The sequence below is a fragment of the Triturus cristatus genome, chromosome 9, assembly GCF_964204655.1.
Source record: "Triturus cristatus chromosome 9, aTriCri1.1, whole genome shotgun sequence".
Lineage (NCBI taxonomy): Eukaryota > Metazoa > Chordata > Amphibia > Caudata > Salamandridae > Triturus > Triturus cristatus.
This window is the reverse complement of record NC_140592.1, coordinates 993,909,485-993,932,747: the sequence shown is the minus strand read 5'-3', so window position 1 is coordinate 993,932,747 and position 23,263 is coordinate 993,909,485. Positions and strand designations below refer to the sequence as shown.

General features: G+C 47.2%; 1 protein-coding gene across 4 annotated transcripts in view; it reads right to left on the bottom strand.

Moving 5' to 3' along the window:
* The window catches only part of GTF2A1 (general transcription factor IIA subunit 1), a 208,313-nt gene that overhangs the window by 172,301 nt on the left and 12,749 nt on the right, over positions 1–23,263 (bottom strand). For 3 of the 4 annotated variants that reach the window (XM_085626610.1, XM_085626609.1, XM_085626607.1), the window contains exons 2-3: positions 16,430–16,531; positions 11,491–11,701 (exon numbers count right to left, since the gene is read on the bottom strand). In XM_085626610.1, the coding sequence (XP_085482736.1) occupies positions 11,491–11,701; positions 16,430–16,531 (313 nt within the window). Of the gene's footprint in view, positions 1–11,490; positions 11,702–16,429; positions 16,532–17,537; positions 17,580–23,263 lie in introns of those variants that run through there. The other variant, XM_085626608.1, reaches the window with a different exon arrangement.

The following is a 23,263-nucleotide window of genomic DNA, read 5'->3' as shown; positions in this document are numbered from 1 at the left end:
GAGTCCTGGTCCCCCAAATTTATAACATGGTGGGGAAGGATAGACACAGTTAAGATGATGATCACCCCGATGATCAATTACCTGCTGGGTATGCTCCCTCTCCTACTCACAGATGACTTCCACCGCAAGATAGATAAGATATTAATAAATTTCTATGGCGGGGCAAAAAAGCGAGAATACGCTTAAAAAAAACTAAGACCAGACAAAAAATTGGGCGGTCTAAATGTAGCAGACTTCAAAACCTTCCAGATCGCATTTCTAGCAAAACAGGGGGCCTACTTGCTCTTGCCCAGTCAGTCAGGGGTACACGCTGGTATGGCTAGCAATTGAGCGAGCCATCCTAAAAACCTAGAACCAATAGCACTCACAGCCAATAAACATATACACGCTTCCAACCCAATACTCAAAAACACAAAAAATGCCCTGCTCAAAATAGACAGGGAAATGGAGCACAGTGTAAAAAACTCCAAATGGGACTCACTGTTGTCAAACACCAAGTTTAAGTACAGGGGGAAACCCCTTTCCATAGAGACATGGAAGTTGGGAATCTCCTACCCAGCACAACTGGAAGAAGGGGGGGGAAGTCCCATCACTTTAAAAATGAATCACAAACTACCAGACATAGAGCTATACAACTTCCTAAAAATCAGAACAGCCCTGACAAAAGCAAAATTAGCGAAGCACAAGCCATCAATCATTCAATGCATGACGAATCTCAACAGAATAGGCCATCAGGTATCACATCTCTACAAGCTACTACGTCCCAGCACCACCAAAATTAATGATAAAGCAGCCACACACTGGGAAAAACAACTTGACATTACACTCTGCGAGAGAGAACTGTATCTCCTCTGGGCCTCCCCCTCACGAAACAAAATCTCCCCAGTATTAGCACAGACAAATTTCTGGCTACTGCACAAGACTTACTGGACCCCGGCTCGTCTGGCGGTGCTGGGCCTCAGGGAAAATGACCTGTGCTGGAACTGCGACACCTGATCTACTACTGCCACAAAGTTTAAAGGTTCTGGGAGAAAATATTCACCTTAATAAATAAGGTGCTGGGATGCACACTAAAACCAGAATTCTCCACCCTTACCACCGCGTTTATGACCGCAGAGCTAGACTCACAACACGACAGGGACCGGTTAGATCTCCTACTGACAGCGGCAGTGAAAATAGTACTCTCCAAATGGAAATATTCAGCTACGGCGACTTTCAAGGGATGGCTCAACTGGGTGACGTACCTCAGAGGCGCTGACAGCACTGCCCTGCGGAACTCACCATGGAGACCAGCTTCCAGGGAAAAGTGGGCCTCACTGGTCGAGTTCCTGGACCCCTACGAACCCCCATGAACAGAATTGGAAAAGGGCCCAAAAAGCCTCATGCACACCCTCTTGGGAGACTATTAACACACAAGGTTCTCCAATACGGGTAGGTGGACCGGAGCTGTGAGAAAGGAACCTTGCAGAGTTTTCACTCAAATGAAACTGACGAGGAGGCGGAAGGGGGGGTGGGGAGGGGAGGGGGAGGAGTGCGAGCAAAGGAGCATGATTCACAGCGATAGAAGACACAAATGAAGCTGACCAGGAGGGAGGGGGAAAAGGGAGGGGGTAGTGCAAGCAGAGGAGCCGGATGGCAGCAATAAAAACACAGATGGCAGATGTGCACACGCTCGTGAACGCAAACTGGAGGCCAGCAAAAGCCTCTGATGGCACTTTTAAAAGCCACTTACTAAATGTCTCGAAGAGACAGCGCATGCGCTGTCTAAGGCGAGACCTAAAAAGGACTGGGTAAGCGAATGCATGGATAGTTCCCAGCTAGTTATTTTCATTACATTCACACACGAATTACAACATTCCTGAAGGTCAACTTAAAAGCATACAAACAATTTGCACAAAATGTTTTTGTATTTAGTGTTCGACAGTGAATTGTTTTAGTTCTAAAGCTGCATGTCAGGAAAGAGTATTATAGAACAAGACCTTGAGCTTAAGAAAGGTGTCCAACCTTTGGTAACTCCCGAAGACGGACATGAAAGTGAATTGCTAAGTGAAGAATACATTTGAACAGGTTAATGTGCGTGTTAAAAATGATCGAGTAAAAAAAGGGAAACGTGAGCGGTTCAAATACTTAGCACGATTTAAATTGAAATTAAGTCTGAATACAATTGTGGTATATTTTCAAGGCATCTGGTGCTTAACATGTGCAGGAGGTATTTGTAGCTTGAATTTCCAGTTTTATATTTTGAATAGATACATTTAGTGGTGCTTCATTTAACATGGTACCTTAGATTAAGTATCTACCAAAAAGAGGGTTACCAAACTGCAGATTCCTCCTCTTAGAATAGTTATCACAGGAGTACCTCCCAAAAGTGGAAGGTAGTGGAGTGGGCTCAAACAACAAGCCTTTCAGAACTAAGCGGGTCAAGAGTTCTTCTTGGACCAGAGGGTCTGTCAAGCCAATCATGCTTCATGAGCGCATGCACCGTTGCCCAAGTCAGAGTCTTGTAGAAATCAAGGACAGGCACTTCGTGTAATGCAGTGGTAGCAGCCTTAGCCCTGTTGAAATGGGTTCACAGATGTTCTGGAGGCTGCTTTTTGGCAAGGGCATTGTAGATCTTGATGCACTGGACTATCCACCTCAAAAGGATCCTCTTCTGCACAGCCTTCTCTTTCTTAGTTCCAGAAAATCCTACAAATAGTTGATCATCTACTCAATGAGCCTTGCTACAATCAATGTGAAAACGTAAAGCCCTCTAGGGATCCAACCAATTTGAAGGATGAAGCAAAGAATCCTGGTAGAGTGATTGAGTCCCCCAACATGGAAATAAGAAAAGTTCTAGTAAGAAGGTACCCAGGTGTTCAGCACCAATTTGTTTGGAAGGAAGGTGGTGTAAGACGGTTGCAGTGAAAGTACCTCTAGTTCACGCATGCAACAAGCTGGCGTGAACACAATGAGGAAGGCGGTTTTCGGAGAGAATATGCAGCAAGCAACTTTGCACAGGCTCAAAAGGCATATAAAGGAGGAATGTACGGATCAATAACAGTTTGTAGGGGAAAATGTGTGAAACCTAATAAACCACATCACAATCGACGATTTAAACAAGGGTGCGTGGACTGGCAAATTAAGAAAGGCAGAATAATACCCTTTTTGCAGTGTCCACTGGGGGGTGATGCTGGGCTAAAGTCAAAACAATGAAACATTTAGCAGCCTCACTTCTAAGAAGAAAGGGCCCCTAGCACCACACCAGGTAACAAACGTGTCCCAAAATCCAGCAAAGATGCATTTTCTTGGAGGGGCATTCAATGGGATGGAAGACATCTACCACTTGAGTTGACCAATCAAATATACCCAAGTGCTGCCTTTCAATTTCAGCACATGGAGGTGTAAGGTAATTTAGTTCAAGGTGCATGCCCTGCTACAGAGGCAGGAAGACCTCCTGAAGTGGAAGCATGATAGTAGGACAAATGCTCATGCTAAGGAGCTCCATGTACGACACCCTACTTGCCCAGTCTGGGACAATAAGAAGGACTTGGGCCTAGTCCCCGTCACTACTGCCTAATCTATGTTGCTTCAGATTTGTCCCTAAACTCAAACATGGTCACATTGCGAAATTAAAAATCACCAGTTTTCATACAGCCCGACTCAAATACGAGGGTTTTACCAAGACGCTAGTATCAGCAGAGGCTCCATTTTTTTTTTTATTTGGTCTCAGTTCCTGTGCAGGAACATGGTCCAGAATACAATGACTGGGAAGGCGATGGCTTGCCCATCTCTCTCATTACAAGGATTATGCCATAATTCCTGGTTTTACAAAATGCCCTGAAAGAGCTTGACTCGCCACATTGGCTACCAGCGGAGTTAAGTGCCTTCTTTGCAGTTGTGGCTCGGAGGGCGGCTGGGATACTAGTTACAGCTACCATAAATTGAGACTAATATTTTGACAGAAATCTTGAGGCATATACCAGCAGCATCAGAGTACTCACTTTCATTTTGCAATGCCCTCATCGGTACTACGGAATTATGGTTCTCTCATTAATTAGGTTGGTAACTGTAGGAGGGTAGAAAATATGTTCCTTCTTACAAGTCACACACACTATGTGTAATAGGACGATAGCTACGGGAAAGGTCTAACTTGTCAAAAGGCAAATACCGGGTGAAGACACTTAAAGAAATAGTAATTTAAAAAGAAAATTCATAGCCACATGTATAATAATATTTTCTTTAAAAATGCATATTCAGGGGGGCGTGGCTTGGAGAGCCAATATGGCGGTCGTGTTTTAGGCTGACAATTATCCGACTTCTATCCTGACATCCCGGTCTTTATGGTGGCGCCGAAAGGTGTCGCGGAGGTGTAGTACCCGGTTCTCCCCCTTCTTCGCGAAGATTGAGAGCCGGGGGCCGAGGCGGCGCCGCGATCCAGCCGCAACACGGGAGAGGCCTGGCAGTGCACCGGAGGCCTCGGGTGTTGCGTGCCGCGTCCCCGCGGCGTGAGAGGGATGGCGTGAGAGGGATGGCCGAAGGAGCTTGGCTGGGCCGGAGAACGTACCCGGCGGCGGTGAGCGGCCGGCCCTGTGGCGGGAGGCTTGTCCTCCGTTTGTGAAGTGGAGATCAGCGAGGAGGAGGGATCCGGCGGCCGGATCGGGCCGCGGCGGTAAGGAGGAGTGTGGAAGGTGGAAGAGGCTGCTGATTCTGGGCCGGCGCAGCACCGGAGGCACACGAGGGCAGAGGCGGCCGACAACAGGGGCGGTGGGCTTCTAGCTGGCGGCATCCCATTCTGTTGGAGTGGCCGGGGGGGGGGGAATCAGCGGTGTAGTCGGACCGCAGGGGGTTGCGGGGATCTGGTTGGCTGCCTCGTCTTTGGTTCCAGGGGGCAGCGGAGACTGAGCCCTGGTCCCCACCCCTCCCCTCGGGGCCTGTGGAGTGGATGGTGATCGGCGGCTGGATCGGGCCGCGGGGGAGGACCTGCGTGGGGGTCTGCCTGTGTTGTGGCGGCACACCCTTCATTCTGCTGCAAGGCTGGTCATGCTGGAAGAACGGAGAGATGCTTGGTCCGCATTGGGGTGTCGTGCCCCACTGAATTGCGGTCGTGGACAGACGCAGTAGCCTGGTGTTGCTGGGGTGGAAGCCTGAGGGTGGCCCCGAGCCTCACGACGATACCCTACGGAGGTGACTCAGTGGTGAGACTTGGTGGCACGTCTGAGTTTAGGAGCGGATGCAGGGGATTGGGTTGCTGGCTGTCACCCCTTGGCCCCCATTGAGGCCAGCTTAAGGAGTTCCGCTGGTTGAGCTGCGGACGGGCGGGACAGACTATTGGGGAAGTCGCAGACTGCGTACCATCCTAGCCGGCGTGAGAGGGTGCAAGTCGCCCGGCACCGGGGTGCGGTCTGCGGTCGGATTGGGCCGTGGGACCAGTTCTCCGCTGGGATTGTGTTCCGCTCGAGCAGGGCAGGCTGGCCCTAGGTGCACATGGCGCCAGCATGACCAGAGACAAGGGTGGCTGTGGCTCGGCCAAGCAGGGGCCCATCGACAAGTTTACCGGGGCGGGGGCCACTGGAGGTCAACCGGGAGCGGTACCGGACAATGCGGCCCGGCTGAACGCCATCACCCAGTCCAGGGACATGTTGGATGCCATGATAGGGGCAGTTGGTGCGGATATTACCTTGCTGCGGCAGGATTTACGAAATGCGGTGGGTCGGATCACGGAGGCCGAGACGCGCATCTCTGGGGTGAAGGACGACGTTGCAGGGTTGAAGCGCAAGGTGGCGGCGATGGAGACTGTCCAAAGGGGCCTCATGCACCGAGCAGAAGATGCGGAATGACGGGCCAGACGTAACAATCTCAGATTCATTGGCTTTCCGGAGGGCAAGATGGAGCGCTTTCTCACCGCTTGGCTAGAGGGCTGGCTGCCCCCTGATGCGATGTCCAGGTGCTTTGTGGTGGAGCGGGCTCATCGGGCTCTCTTGCAGAAATCCCCGGTGGGGGCCCACCCGCGGCCGGTCATCGCCAAATTCTTGAACTATTTGGACAGAGATGCCATCCTGAAGCAGGCCAGGGCCAAAGAACCCCTCCTTTTCAATAACTCAAGGATCCTGATCTTCCCGGACTATACGCGGAAGGTCCAGCAGCAGCGTCAGTCTTTTATGGCCGCCAAGGCCCGGCTGAGAGCTTAAACTCCCATACGCGTTGCTCTTTCCAGCCCAACTCCAAGTGGTCTTTCGGTCCCGCACGCACTTCTTTGATACTCCGGAGGAGGTCTTCAGATGGACGGACGAGACGGCCCTACACGCTGCTGGGCGGAGAATCAGATTAGTCTTCGGGGGGCACCCGTGGCCGGAGGCAGAAAGGGGACAGGCGATCAAGGTCCAGGCAGCGCTCGAAGTCCGGAGGAGCTGTCGATAGCGGGGGATCGGCCCCTGGGGGACAGTCATTGGATCCTTAATGGAGAACACGGGTGCTGCGTAGTGACACTTCGATTGGTGGTTTCCAGGATGTCTTGAACTGGGCTTAATCTACCGTCAGATGTGAACTGGCGGGAGTCCAGTCTGGAGGTTATGGGCTGTGACTTGGGGATCCATTGATCGGGGGAAGCCTGCATCCCTCCGTTGGAGGTGGGGGGGGGGGGGGTCAGCCCCGCCGCGACAAGATACTTCAAAGGGTTTTTTTGAGGTATGGGGTGGGGGGTTTGTTGGGGAAGGGCTGTTGTTGGGGTCAGGTCGCACGTCCACCACAGGCCCACTGCAAGTTGTATGCACGCCCCCGAGGCTTCATGGGAACGAAAGACCGTGCTACAAACCCCCATGGCGGACGTGTCTCGTGGGGGGGGGATGATGCAGGGAGGTCTCTGTATCCTGAGCTGGAATGTGAGATGGGTATTGGATAAGGTAAAGCGGGGGGGCCATACTCTATCATGCGAAGCGGGTGAAGGCGGATATTCTACTGCTGCAGGAGACTCATCTCCAGGGCACAAAGGCCCTCTGTTTGCAGCGGTATGGGTACCAACAGGTATTTCACGCAGGCTTTGTGAGGGTCTCGTGGGGTGGCTATCCTGATACATCACAGGGTCCCATACACGCACGAACAGCAGTGGGTGGATGGGCAGGGTCGTTACTTATTTCTCCGGGGTAGGGTAGGTGGGGAATCTATGATCCTAGGTAGCGTGTATGCCCCTCCCCCGTTGCAGTGGAATCTCATTGAGCGGCTACAATCGTTGTGGGCCGATATGCCGGATGTAATGACTGTGGTGGGTGGGGACTGGAACGATTTCATGAGCACCAGTATGGACAGGTCAGGGGGGGTGGAGGGCCGTGGGAGAGATTCCCCTACCAAATTACATTCTCTTGTGATAGGCCTGGACTGGGTGGACACCTGGCGGCGGGCTCATGGCGCGGTTCAGGAATATACGCATGTGTCTGCAGTTCACCATTCCTTCTCTAGATTGGATTACATCTTTGTTCCCCGGGGCATGGCTGGGAGGGTGGTGGAGGCGCTGATTCTGCCATGGGGGCTCTCAGATCACTCCCCAGTGCTCGTACGTTTGGAGGCAGGCAGGGGACGGCAGCCGTTTCGGTGGCGCCTGGCAGTGTGGAATCTTCAGAAGACGGAATATGCAGTGCTCATGGGAGAGGCCATCGCACAGTATTTGCTGGCAAACGTGGGCTCTGTCGAGTACGGCCTCTCTGTGGGAGGCGATAAAGCCCACGCTGAGAGGGGTGGATATCTCGTGGTGTGCAGCGGCTCGCAGGCAGCATAAGGAAAAGCTGATCCGGGCTGAGGCGAACATAGAAATTATCGAGCGACAAAGCCGAGAATCGGGGGGTGCCCTGGAGGTGCGTCGGCTTTTGTGGGCGCAACAGGAGTGCGCAGCCTTACAGATGGATGAGGCACGGCAGGTGTGGCTGGCGACGCGCAGCAGTGTACACCAATGGGGGGCGGATAAATCTAGTAAGATGTTGCATCGCTTGTGTCAGGGCACTTTTCACGTGCAATCATTACCGGGCATACTAGACGCGGAGGGTAACCCGATTACTGATCCTGCGCAAATTGCTGAAAGTTTTGCCACATACTTTGCGGACCTTTATGCTCCCAGGGAATGCCTGCCAGCGGCTATGGTGGAAATGTTTATTGTTGATCTGCCCCCCAGGGTGCTATCAGATGAGCTGCGGGACGGGTTGGAGGCCCGGTTGACAGTGGAGGAATTGGGGGCGGCCCTCGGGGAACTACCCTGGGAAGGCTCACAGCCCTAACGGGTTCCCAAATGAATTTTTCCGTCGGTACCAGGTGCAGTTGGCCCAACACTACCGCGCGGTGGTGGAGGCGGCTCGGGATAGCGGTCGCCTCCCACCGGATTGGAGGCATGCAGAGGGGGTGGTATTCTACAAGCCTGGCTGTCCCCCGGAGCACCACGCCTCCTACCGTCCCATCTCTCTTAAATGTGGAGGCTAAAGTCCTGGCGAAGGCCTTGGCCAATCGATTACTGCCACATATCACATCACTCGTGCATCCGGATCAGGCGGGATTCATGCCTCAGCAGGCCACCCGGCATAATATTAGAAGGGCGCAGGTGGCGATTGAGGCGATCCAGAGGTTGGGGGAGCCGGCGGCAATACTTTTGGCAGACATGGACAGGGCGTTTGATTCCCTGAACTGGGTCTATCTATTTACTCTGCTTCCTAGACTCAATTTGGGGCCACGCTTTCTTTCCTATGTGAAACTTCTGTATACAGGGTTGGCGGCGACGGTGCGGGTGGCGGGGGCCACCTCCTCTACCTTTGCTATACAGAGGGGAACGTGGCAGGGGTGCCCTCTTTCGCCCTCGCCATGGAGCCTCTGGCTGCCTGGGTGCGGGTAGACGCCCAGGTGAGGGGATTAGAGTGGGCCACGGGTCTGATAGAATAGCGTTATACGCAGACGACGTTCTCTTTTTTCTGAGGGCAATTGACAGGACGGGGCCACTGCTTCTGCAGATAATGCTCATCTTTGGAGAATCGTCGGGTCTATATACGAATCCCCGCAAATCCACGCTGTGGGTGTTGGGAGGTCGGTTGAAGGTGGGCTCGTGGGCGACCGAGGTCCAGTCGGCGGCAGGCAGCTTGAAATACTTGGGGGTGGTGCTCTCGGATGTACCGGCAGTGGCCTGGGAGCGTAGTGTGACACCGGTATGGGATCGTGTTCGGGCGGACATTCAGATCTGGTCTCGCATGCCACGGACGCGGTTTGGTCGATCGGCCATCTTTAAGATGGTCGCGCTCCCCCGACTCCTGTACAAGTTACAGAACCATCCCTATCCGATCCTGCCCAAATGGTTCCGGGTGGTGAATTCCGTATTGGGTCAGTTTCTGTGAGGAGGGGGGATGGTGCGAGTGGCCATACGTACGTGCTTCCTATCCACTTATAGCGGGGGTCTGGCGTCTCCAGATCTACTCTCGTATTATCAAGCCTCGCACCTGTTGGTCCTCAACGAGGGGTGGTATGGGGAAAGGGGGGACCCCACGTACGCCCTGGAACGCTATCTCATGGGGAATCACACGCTGCACACGATATTATACTCGGTGAGGCTGCGGAGTCAGCTGCCACCAGTCACTCGAGTGGTGTTCACGGTTTGGAGGCAGGCGCTGCGGCGCATGGGATGGTGGAATGTCCTGACCCAGGAAACTCCTCTGTGGGATAATGGGCGGGGGGTTCGGGGGTGGGACGCCATCGGCATCTCCACCCTGGGCGATGTCCTGAGGGGCACGACCCTGAAATCTTTTGGGGATCTTCAGGAGGAGTTCCATATGCCACAGGCGCAATTCTATTGTTACCTACAGCTGCGTCATGCGCTGACTCCTAGCCTGCAGGGCTTGAAGTCTATACCAGAGTTCAGTCCGGTTGAGGCGAAAGTTTTTATGGGAGACCTGCATGACAAAAAGATTTCGCGCATCTATAGGTCCCTGGTTATACACTGCTCCCCTACATTACGGAAACTTCGGGGGGACTGGGAGGCAGATGCTGATGGACTGGAGGAGGAGGATTGGACAGAGGCCCTGGCGTCACCGCGGGGGGAGACCATAGCCATTCGTTTACGCCTAGTCCAGTTCAAATACCTACACAGAGTGTACTACACTAGGACACGGTTGTGGCGGGCAGGAATGATTGCCTCTCCGGACTGTCTTCGTTGTGGACGGACGGAAGGCACATTTATACACACTGTATGGCAACGCGTGGCATTGGACCGCTTCTGGAGGGGAGTCTTTGCCCGTCTTTCAGAGGTGCTAGGGTGGGAACTTATCCAGGCACCGAAACTGGCGCTGCTGCATGTTTTGGAGGGGGTAGGGGGGAATATATACAAACGTCATCTCCTGCTCCTGGGCCTAACTTTGGCAAAACGAGATATTGCCAGGACATGGAAGGCGGCGAGGGCTCCCTCGGTGGCGCCTGGAAAAATGATCTAGCCTTCTGCATGGGACTGGAACAGCCTATCTTCGTGGCCGGGGGTGCCCGCGTAAACACTATAGAATATGGAAGAGATGGGCGGAGTACAGAGGCCTCTGGCAAGACCTTCCGGTGGTGGAGGAGCCTACGCTGTTGAATTAAGACCGGAGGTGGGCCTATGGGGAGGAGTGGGCAGGAGCAAGGGGGTGGTGGGCTCGGGGCTAGACTCGCGTAGTGCTCCTTTGGTGCTGCAGTGGGGGGGGATATGGACTAGTGCGACCTTTTGGGGGGGGGGGGGGGGAGAAAGTGGAGGTGGGGGGGTAGGGCAAGGTCGTTAAATGTCACTGTTGTGCTTGGTTGTTTATGGGGGAGGGGGGAAAAAGTCGGTTGCTGTAAGGTATGCCTTCTGCTTGATTTGGCGGTCTCTGGAGGGCAGAGCTCTGCGACCTATATGCAACTTGACCAATAAAATCTGTTTAAAAAAAAAAAATGCATATTCAGAACCGAGTAGGAGGGGCACTCCTCAATAAGCATTCCCATGTGGCACCTTATGTTTGCAGGCATGCAATGAATTTTATCTTGGCACCAATGTATATAGGTCAAAGTAATTAAATGCAACTATTCAGAGCAATACTCACATCAGCTTTGACAGCTCAAATAGAAGCTCAGCACATTCCTGTTATGACCATATTTACGGCTGGAGTTGCCAAATGGAAGAAGCAGGTATTACTCATTTAACCTAATCATGTGCAGCTGGAAGCTGGGCTGAAAACTCTTGCTACAAACCACCTTTTAAGGTGTAGGGCATATTAATGATCACGGTCAAGTTATTTGAACGCTTGAAATATTGTTGAAACTAAATATCTTAAAATTCAACATTACTCTTTCAAACAATTAAAGAGTTTAATTATAGGTTGTCACTCTAGTTTTAAGGCTATGGAAAAGTAGCAAGTGAAAACAAACAATCAAAGACTCTAAAGGGGGCCTCAGTGTCTTACTCTTCCATATCAAAACATATGAAAAGCCAATTTTGAAGTCAAACATGCAAAGCTACTTTGCCAATGCGGTCTGGTGTCTGACCTTGGTGCGAAGTTGGCATGAGGACCTGCTGTGTTTGAGTTTGATGCTGCACAGCCTGTTGCTGGTGGTGCTGCTGCGGTAGGTGATGCGGTTGGTGGTGTGTGTGCTGGTGTTGCTGTTGCTGCTGCTGTTGAGCCTGAAGTAAAAGCTGCTGCTCCTCAGTATGAAAGCCATCAACCGCTTTGGACTGCATTAGCTTGCTCTCCCACAGCTGGATTTAAATAAAAGAAGAAACATTAAGTACATATGCAGAAATTTCACAAAGACATTGGTAAAGCTATTTGCATACAAACCAAATGGGCTGCAGAAAAACCTCAATAGGGTAGCATTCACAAGCGATTTGTTTTCCTGGTGGATTGCCTGGTTAATGGTAACAGCACTGAGGGGTTATCTTTAGAGACGATTTATACATCAGGTCGGAAAACGTTAAGGTAAGCAGCGTGAGTCTATGCCCCCAGTTGTCATGGCATCCAAATGTGGATAGGGAGCAAAAGGAGAAGTTAATTTCAAGAAAAAGATCCCTTCAAATAAGTGTTTTCCTAACTGCAGATGAGACAAAAAAAAAACCTTTATACACGTTTTTTAGGTCTCGCCTTGCTATCGCGTAAGCGATCGCAAAGCGAGACTATTGTAAAAGGGCTTTTCAAAGTGCTCCCAAAAGCGGATTGCATGGCTAGCACGCGCACAATCACGCGCATCGTGCCGTCATGCACTCCACTTTTGGGAGCACTTCAAATGGTCCGCTCCCCCGCCTGGAATGCGCTCCCCCGCCAAGCGCGCGCGCCACGCTCCGCCGGGCTTGTTTATTATCGTGTCAGTTTCACTTTCACCGAAACTGGCATTTTTGTAACGCCTATCTCTTATTCTTAGCTACAATATTGCTTCGTGTTCCTGTATGTAGGCCAAGTGCGCATTTATGTGAGCAGTGCTTTGTTGCTCGTGTGAATCTCCCCATGGATAAGGTTGGGATTCTATAAAGAAACCTTCTTTTACTTAGATGCCCTGGACTGCTTGAGTGTGAAAGCTCAGACATGGCACACGGGTGGTCACAAAATGGGGCTAATTAAGCTACAGCCCGCGAGCCGGGTCAGACGTTCGGAGAAGTTGAAACTAATGTATGATGGAAGATTCAGAGGCGAGGAGTCGTCACTTCGGTCTTTAAACGCAAAATAGAATTGCATTTTAACAAACCTTCCAATTCTGAAATACTACATTTATAAACCAATTATCCGTGAAAAGAGGACATGCGCTACAATAATCATCTTCCGTAATTCTTTACACTCATGCGACAGAGCCGTTGTAACCGCGCTATGGCCGCTGTGAAAAGGTGTATAACTGCAGCCGTACCCATTAGCAAACACAACAGATCGACTGTATTATCTACTTCTTGGGTTCCGGAGTAGCATGCTACTCGCCGAAAAGGCGCTTTGACTCCTCGTCAGGGGTAGTAAGCGCTATAGAAATGCAATTAGAAAACAATACTGTCAAAAGAGAAGCACAGAGTTGTATGTGTGGGCTATTTCAGCTCACCAGTCAGATTTCTTTCAAGCGTACCATGATGGAACTTTAAATTTAGGATGTTCTTTGTAAAATTATTGTATTTCGAATTAGTCACACGCAAAGTGTCTGGACTAGCTTGTACATCCACATTTAATGGGGTTGGCTGAGCTGCTGGATGTAGCGTTTCAGTGACTGACAATCGTGCCCTTCACTGAGCTATTAGCACCCCCGGTGACCTCTCACCCCGGAGAGCGCTCAAGGGACTCACAAAGTTGCTCCAGGCACAATGAATACTGAGGACTTCAGCTCAAATGACTGACATCACTTCTCCGGGGGCGTCTGCTCGTTCAGCAGCACGTCTGGGGCGAGAGGCCTTCCAGGCAGGGAGCGAGAAGGACTCCTAGACAGCGCAGTATGTCAATGCACCAGCCGGGGCGATCTCTATGTAACCGGTGGGTCAGAGGTGTACTTCCAAGCGAGGCACACTCAGACTTTTATCCTTCAAATGTTGATAAACTCAGCAGTGTAGAGATGGTTAACTGCTTCAATTTAAGCTCATGTAGACACCACATATTGTGATGTGTGTAATATAAACGTAGATACAATTAGACAAAACTTCCACATATAATAGCCTGCATTTTATTATCCGATGAATTCAAAGCAAAGGTAGTACACACACAAAGTAAAGTTCTCTGCGTAAACTCGTATTTTCACTCAGCTGCCCAGGTTTGTGACCGCGCTTCGTATCCGGTCATTTGGTAGTGTGGCTACATTCAGTCGATGCAGAACATTGATCCAGGAATACAGATCATAGTTTCGTGTTGTATCGAGTTTAAGGTGCCTGGTGCATCCATGAAACACTCCCAGGGACCAGTTCGGACTCCACCTCCTTGTAAGAGGCCGAACTGAGAGCACACGTGGGCACGCGTGGGCGCGAATGAATGCTCAGTGCTGCATTCGACACCGCCTCTGCCCAGAACATCGGAGTTAGATTTCATCTCAACAGTGCACGATGCAGTCATCTGTACCCTGCCGACGTCATGTTGAAAACTCATGACTTTTGTCATGTACAGTACATCAGGGGTGTCCAACCGTAGTCCAGGAGGGCAGGATTCATGACAAACTTTAAAGATATGTGCATAAAATATACGTACACACTTTTCATCTAGACAGAACACTTTTCCTAGGCAGCTGGGATCTTACTGAAAATGTGTCCAAGTCCTTTCGGACCTGGCTTGAACACCCCTGGGTGACACTATTAACACATGTTTACCACATATGCAAATCACACGTGCTCTGCACATGTCATCACTAGCGGAAGTGTGATAGGACTTTCAGCATTAACATAACTTTACGCTCAGAGTTGAGTGACTTGGCAGTAACAGACGTGCATTAATTTTAACGCAGCACTCAGAACAATATAGTCCAGATAGTACAAACAGTCCATGGCATGAGCCAAAATCTGTTTCATAGTGAATTTCTCACAAATCCATACGATAAAGCAATGTCTGAAGACTTGTACATATAAACAAGCATTTTTATCTTTTTGTCGCTCATTTGTTTGTCGTTGCTAATCTGCCTTAAAACATAGAGAGGTTTCTGACGTTCAACCGAGTTTAGGGAGAGTAAATAGAGGCAGTGAAAATGAGCGATAATCAGAAATGATGTTGCTCACTCTGATCTCCAGCATGGAGGGTGCTCTTCCCAAGGACAGTGCCCGGCGCGACCACTATTCAATCCAGGCTCTAGGAAAGCAGCAAATGAGCGATATCCGAGGATGTCTTTACTCAGCCAGAAAACCAGCTGCAAGCCTCCAATGAAGGGGCAGGAAATAGGATCTGAGTGGCATGGAAAACAAGCATTTGCAATGCTATAGGGCTCGCATTTGAGCTATTGGCCTTGTAAATGACAATGCCTTTTATTTATGAGTTTTGAAAACCTGCAAGCGGTGAGTAAACACACAGTTTGTACTTATAGTTGTTGCTAAAGATAAGTAAGACTGGCAGTAACTGCACCGCTTTTACTGCCAGCCTTGTTTCTCTTAATCAACGACTATAAGTACAAAGTGTTTGTCTACGCACCGCTTGCAGGTTTTCAAAACTCATAAATAAAAGGCATTGTCATTTACAAGGCCAATAGCTCAAACTTTCGTAGATGGGAGACCTATTGCAAATGCTTGTCTATAGTATGCTACCATTGAGTTTGACAGAAGAAAGCACCTCGATTTCATACTCACTCAGTGTCTACGCTCACTGCAGGGACTAGCAATTGTGAAATGAGGGGGGGGATGAGGAAAGAGCTTTTGCGAAATTGACCTACACATTTACAGAATCACATTTCAAAAAAGCAAACAACTTTCTCAATGATGTGGCAAATAAAATATAGTAGGAAATTAATTGAAGAGTGCTATAAAAACTGTTGCTTCACAAGCAAAAGGTGGGAAAGGAGGGTTAAATATCCACAGGAGATTAAAAAAAAAAGTCCCCACCCATTAAAAAAGTGATCTTTTTACTAGACCAAGTAAGCACATCAATTTAAATATCGAACTAGAGTCACTTCTATGTTTTCTAGTTGGTCAAGTAATTAAATCAATGCCAAGTCTACATTCATAATCATATATTTTAGTGGGGAGGATGCCATTAATTAGCTAATCTCGCCATTAGGCAAATCAGTTGTGAATACCAAAATAAACATTAAGAAAACAAAAAACTCTGTTGCAATGAGCTCCATTTCACACGTTTCTGGCATTACAACATGGAACAAGTTCAGCAATAAAAACAAAACTTGTGCCTCCATCACCACGTTGCATTCCACTATACAACCCATTTAAATAGCAGGCGACCCCAGCAAGGGGATTATTCAGACTTCAAGTGCTTTTAAACATACCGTCCAAAACTAGAGAGGATGCAGCACTTCTAACCCCCCGCACTTACCGTTCACTCCTCCTGCATACCTTCGTGTTACTTTGGAAATTCAGTTGTACCAAAAGGTGACTGATTCCAGTACTACCTTAAAACATGAACTCGACCCGGGGTAAGCTACTCCGTGTTAGATAGACTGGTTTGGCACAAGACTGACTAATATCGCTTCTTTTTTTACCCAGATTATGACTTTCCACAGAGTGCCTAATGTGCCTCAGCTCACGTCAAGGTGCTTTCCATTGTTCCCACTAAAGCCACTGATGGATAGACAATTTTAACCAGACAACGCTTTAGCAAACAAGCAATAATCAGAAACTTCGTTTCCTAGCTCTGCCTTGCTTTGAGTTACCTGTCAAAGCAGATCATGGCACCAATTATTTAACCACGGTCACTAGGGCTGGTAAACTCGGTACCACTCGATCACGAATTCAGAAAGGGAATACCTCGGCATTTATCTTCTAGCAAAACTGACGTGATACAGCTTGGGGGGTGGAAACTTTCCAGTTTAGAGGGCTTACCGTTTTGAGTTCCATAAGGACTTGTTCATCCACTCCTTCATCCAGAAACAGTTCACGGACATCATTGATAACATCTTCGATTACAGATCTGTACAGTTTAGGCTTGCAAAGATAAAGAGAAAAGTGTTAAGAAGCAACGTGAGAGAAGAACTAAGCACTAATAGTATTACCAGGTGTGCACATTATACACTAAATGAAGACCCCAAAGAAATCCTGCATTGTAGGGATCACAAACATTAAATGGTCATGCACCTAAAGCGCACACGTAGATGTGCAAAATACAAAATGTGCTACACATTACTCAAATAATTGTATGTACCAACAGGACACCACTAAATGGCGTCTCATGTAGGCCAAAATATTGATTCAGACAATCGTTCTGCTACTACTGGACAACTCAAAGACAGAAGTCAACATTGCGGGTGTGGATCAACAGTCTTGAACTCTCAGCTGCTAGTCCAGTGGACAGCAAATTCTTCTATGGCTGCGGAAGGTGCATTTAACTGTTCTGGTTCTTCTGCCTTAGTTGACACATACTGCATTCAATGCAATGCGACATTTTACGGTTTTAACCGATAAGCTACGATGCACCCTTACTGGGAAAATTCACCCTACCACTCTCTTGCTTGACAGACATGAAGCAGGAAGTTTTTACCTGTTAGCAATCTTGAGACATTAAGGTGTTAAAACGGAAAAACATGAGTCAAATGAGTAAGTAAGGATACTGCGGCACATGTACACAGAAAGTGTGGGTGTATACTCAACAAGACCCTAACATTGACGCAAAGGATCAAAGTGTAGAAACCCCCAGGAAGAAAAGGCGGCAAATGAAAATGCACTAGAAGAAAATGTGTGTCATAGCGTGGCCTTATTTTAGCAAACACTAAGCTAGTGAAACACAGAACCCAATATACTTCTTACTCGCAAAATTACATTTCTTGTGAAAAAGACAACGCCATACAAGTCTCCAACCCAATTCTAACCAATGAGTGCCACACAAATAAAATCACACACTCATATCAGTTACGTTTAAATTATACACCCCCAGTCAAAAATCTTTAACAGACTTGCTTAATGTCCCATTAAAGAAAAACAAAACTTAGCTTACCTTAGTCACTAAACTGGGGATGGGCATGCGGTTTTGCCTGTCATACACACTAAATTCTGGCCATGTGGCTAAATCATTTACTGCCCACACTTGCCCATCCTAAACCTGGCTGCTCTGTCAAAAACAGGCATGCGCTTGATATAAACAGAGGGCAATCCACTTGGTCAAAAAGGTTGAGAGAAAAAAAAAACATTCCGTTCTGCCTTCTCCGAGTTCACAATTATTCAATCAAGTGGATTGGTCCTTCCCGTCACTAGTCCTACAAGTCATAAGATTAGGTCCGAAATAGAAAACTGGTCTTGTCAAAATATGAGAGGCTCATAGCAAAGATAGCCTTTAACAAAACTCTCACAACTGTTTGGCTTCCACAGCAGTATGTGGCAGGGATATCCCAACATATGCCCAACTTTTTGGCCTTTCCATTGAACGGTTGGTCTTTTGATAACATTGGACACAGATGTCAAGCAGGACCCTGTTTGAGGCTAATAAGTAAAAGATTAACTAACATGCTGAGGAGGTCTTGATCGTCCTGAGCACATGACTGACATTTCTCCAAATACATTATTAAGCAGCTGCACAGGGTTGTAAAGGAATCTGGGTATAGAATCAACTATGACCAATCCAACATCTTAAATGTATCCTTTCCTCCAGAATTGGTGGTCCATCTAGAAAGTGACCTATCCTATAAAATGGGTCGTGGGACAGGTAAAATATCTTAGCATGAAAAGTATACCGAAAATCTCAGACCTTTTTAAGGTAAGCCGGGTCTGGTGGCTCAGTGGACTAATGCATCCACTGCAGGGGCCTGTGTTCGACCTCACAGGTCGACATCCCAGCGGGTCCACTCAGCCTTTCATCCATCTGAGGTCGATAAAATGAGTACCATTGAGTTGGGTAACAAACATCTGTTATTCAGCGCCAAGATGCCCAGTCAGGAGTGAACGTGCGCTTTACAAAGACATATGTTATGTAAACTACCCCCCTTTAGTGGTGGACATCAAAAAAAATAATAGGACTTGAATGCTTGAATGACTATCACAAGTTGCTCATATGCTGGTCAGTAAAGAAAAAAAGCTGTTCAAATTAATGTTCTACAATGCCTACTCTGTATATTTCAACTCCTTCCAAGCCTTTTTTGAGAGCTCATTCATACACGAGATACAGAAAATATTGAATTTTATATTGGGCAAGACTTGACCACGTATCTAGCAGAATCTTTTATTGCAATCTAGGACATGGAGAGGTACGGCTTTGCCAAATTTATATCTATATTATGTAGCAACCCAGCTATGGATAGAGGTAGAGCGGTGCACAAGGGTCATGCTATTGTGACTAGGCCTCTATGACATATGCTGTGGCTTGACAAAAATCACACACGTCAAAATGTGCAACTGAGCACTACAGTCAATTGCACCCTTAGAATATGGGACAGAATGACCAATGCGAGAGGATTTCCCACCTTCCCCTAGCCATGCATGCGATCTCTCGGAATCCTAAATTCATTCCTGCACTCCATGAAACTCCCTTTCGGAAATGGTGGTTGGGTATCTGTACGATGTTCTTGGATACGTAGCATGTAGATCAAATCAAGTCATATTTACAATGCAAATCCAAAGATTAATAACAGTGGGATAGACTGAGATATACTCAGATTAGATAATGGGCACTCAAGTCTAAACTTCAGAAGATAGCCAACAGGGAGAAAGGCCCAACTGAAACCCTCTCTCTCAAAATTATAGGCACTAATAGAGTTATTTAAAATTACATTCAATACTTTTAAACAAAGATGCCAGACCCAGCTGGTGTCATGTTATAATGGAAGAAAGCACTTAATATTTTTATCCAGAAACATTCAGAACTTAAGGAGAGACGTACACAGCTGTTCGTCATCAGTTAGAAGGGAGATCGACTATAAAACTATACATGGCTGTTATACACCCTCATCGTATATATCCTGAGACTAGTTGAAGTGATGCAGAAAGTGGAGGGGACCCTCTACACATTTGGTGGGACTGTTCACAAAGAACACTTTTGGAAGGAAGTCGCAAGAACTTTACATAGGGTACCCTTTGCAATTAACAGCTGAAACAATGATCCTCGGCTTAAGCCAAAGGGATATGAACGCCTCGCCATGCAGTCATGGGGCAAGATGTTGTAATGTCTAGGGGCAAAAAAGACAATCAATGCCACCAAGTGGAAGAAAATGGACACGCCTCCTGTATCCCAGTTCTATCATCGGTAGTGCGACATGCTTGGCAATGGAAGGGTTATCCAGCAATGAAAGTAACACTCTCAGAAGAATCAAAAGTGTATGGAAAACATTACTGGGAGTACTGAGCTGGAATGACCTAAATATGCTTTGCCCCAGCAAGAGATGGTAAGTAATGGATTTCAATAGACAAATAACCCAGATGAGCTGCCCACAGTGGAACTTTTTTTTCAGATGCAGATTTAGATACCACATTGATATTCAACAAATCAGCTAGTTGAATGGTTGAGGCACACTGTCATAGGGGAGAAATGTGGAATTATATTTTCCTTGTCAGTCTTTTGGTCTGTATTATGGTAGCAGCAGTTTAACATCAGTTGAGATGAAGCATTAACACATTGTAAATATACTACTTTCTGCAGCAGGCATATTGCTCATGGTTTGCAAAATAAATCCATGACCTCATCATTCCAAAGAGCTGTCATTATAGTAGCAGGTCTTTTCCTTACCAACTCCTGTGAAAGTTTGTTTATATATATTTTCTTTTTTTATAATATCTTCATATTGGGAGATATTTAAAAAATAAATTTCAAGTATCCACACAGTTATATTTTAGGCCCTCCCCAGTCGCTTATGCCAGGTTTCCATTGAGGGTGACCATCTTGAAATACTTGTATGCACAAACAAAAACCTGAAAAGGGCGATACTGTGTTGCTTTCAGACACATCCCTGAGTAAGTACTCCATCTTGCACTTTTGGCCTAGTTCTTGCTTAGCAGTGCCTTTAATTCGCTTCTAGTCACTCCACATAGTGAATTAACAAGATATTACAAAGGGCTTGGAAGAGTATCCACTATCTTTAACAGGACTTCGAACAGTGCACTTTAGGCCTGTTTTTTGAGGTGCACTACCTATTCTGCATGGACTACCAATAATTTAATGTTTGCCTTTTTAGGTTATTCAACTTTTAGTTTTTTTGTCCTTACGTTTTTGCCATTTAATCCCTGGCCCATTTCACTTTAAGGTATTGTTCTGTTTTACACTGCCAGAAGCACAGGTGTTGCATCACAACAATTGACCTTGACTCCCACTCAAACCCGTCTCTATTTTGTTACCGTCATGTGGCTTTTTCAGCCTGCTCCAAGAGACAAGACCATACCTGATGTGTGTTCATTGTTTTGTCCTCAACATAGACTCTGCATTTTTTAGATTTATGAATGTGTTTGTTACTAATATGAAGTTTCTGCTTGAAGTGCTGCTTCATCTGGTCTTGAAGAATACTGCTAAAGCAGTAAATAAAGTTTATACACCACGCAAAAAAATCAACTAAGACTTCATTTACGTCATCAACCAATGGTGAAGTGCATTTAGAAGGCCTAAGGCGCCTTCTTACCAAGCGTCCCCCGAAAGACCTTGCAGCCTGCAGAATGCAGGCAGACTGATAAAAGTTTGATTCATGAGAAATAAAGAAGACTGGACAGAAACAACTCCTCTACAAGGAAATACATACCAAGATCTTTCATCAGAGAACTGCAACCTTCTTTTTTATTGCATATAACAAAATTAATTGCTAAGTGAATGTTTAATATGCCCTTTCTCTTTAAAAGGATGCAAGCACAAGAATTAGGGGAGCACGCATTGAACAGAATAACGCCACACAATTGGTGTGACTAGATGATCTCACTTACTCAAAATCATTGCTCAGAAACCAAGTCTATCCAGTCAGTTAATCTGCGTTTGCTTCCTCAGCTCACGAAACCCCATCATAATTTTCATCACAATTGACGTATGTCTCCCTATCACGAACAAGTTGATTTCCAATGAGCACTTTTTGCTTAAATGCAGAAAAAGGGTTTTCACCAGGCCCATTCCTGACAAGACTCAAATTCACATCAGCCAAAATGTGTTACAACCATTCGAGGAGTGACTGCTTACAAAAGGACATTATTCGTAAGGAACAAGGAAGGCCATGGCTTTATTTAAGTTTGAGCATACCATCCATCATTTCAGCAATAAGGATCGCAACACTACCCCCCACTAACTGGTCCTGCGCTAGTTTGAATAAAATAGAAGAATCTTCAATTGCGCTATATTTGCTGTAAAAGCAGTTCAATTGGGTGTCCATTTTAATTGAAGGTCTATCCTCCTCCCCACCCTCAATTCGCCTTACAAGGGTCAAACCTCAATTTTTTGTGTTGCATAACCCCCACCCCCCATGGGATGATTCTACTATCATATTTGATGGGCTTATAAATGCTCTTTCATATATGAACTTCCCAAATGTAATACCGGATTGCAAGTGATGATAGATTTTTTCCAGATTCAAAATCTGTTAAAGGATGGGGTGGGAGTGGAGGGTTGACCTAGATGTTTACCCTTACCCCAAGACCACTGTCGAAAAATAAAGTATCCGTATACATCTAAATAAGGTGAACTACATGTGAATATCCATGAATACAATGTAATTACACACCTTGATAAATGCAGGCTCCACAACTGCAATACCAATAAATGCAATGTCGATGCAAACCATAAAATGTGCTCACAATGTCGATAGCAGTAGAAACAACAACAATGTCAATCGCAGTAAAGACAATACCGATGTACGCATGGATGACTGTACACACAATACTGAGGAAGTCGGTAAAAAGGATATCAATGACCGCCATGTTAATTGTACACATTTTAGCAAACTCATAATTACTGTCCGATTCACCCAGGGGGCCACCCTATCAACTTCGAGTCAGAGATATGTGGTCAGAAAGGCCCTGCGACCCAAACCCGAGCCTGCCAATTCACAGGTCACAGGTGGGGTTGCACTTAGCCCAAAGACAAACGCGCACCCAGGGAAAACCCTGATCAATCCCACAGATAGGCAGATACACCTCAAACAGGTTTGAGGACATTGGCCTCAATAAAACACATTGACAATTTCAGGAGTGGATAGGTACCGCCACCCACTCCTTAGCCCCAACTAAAATACTCTCTAGAAACAGAGCAACGCCATCCGCCCCATGGTTTACAGAGGAGCTCCGTATTAAGAGGCAATTCTGTAGAAACAGGGAGAGACATTGGCGCAGATCCTACAGCGCGGAAAGCAAGACCAGCTATAAGGAAGCACTCGGACAATACAAAGCTCTTATTGTCGAGACAAAAAAATCTTATTTCACTGAACAAATCAATTCTGCTAAAAACTCAAGTAAAAAACTTTTTGAGATAACTAAGGTCTTAGCGGGAAACGCACCGGACCTGAATCCTCCACAATCCCAAGTCTTTTGTGATTCTCTGGCTGATTTCTTTTTCACAAAGGTAAATGATATATATCAAGCATTTTCCACAAAAACAGTAATCAGCCCCCTCATATCTAACAACGGGACCAACAATATCGAACTTTCTCAGTTCTTAGACCTTGGAGAAACACAAATCAAGGAAACAACGGCCACAATCAAATCAGGCTCAGCATTAGATCCTTGTCCTCTAAAAGTCATTCGTCCGATCATGGACTATCTCTCCCCTGA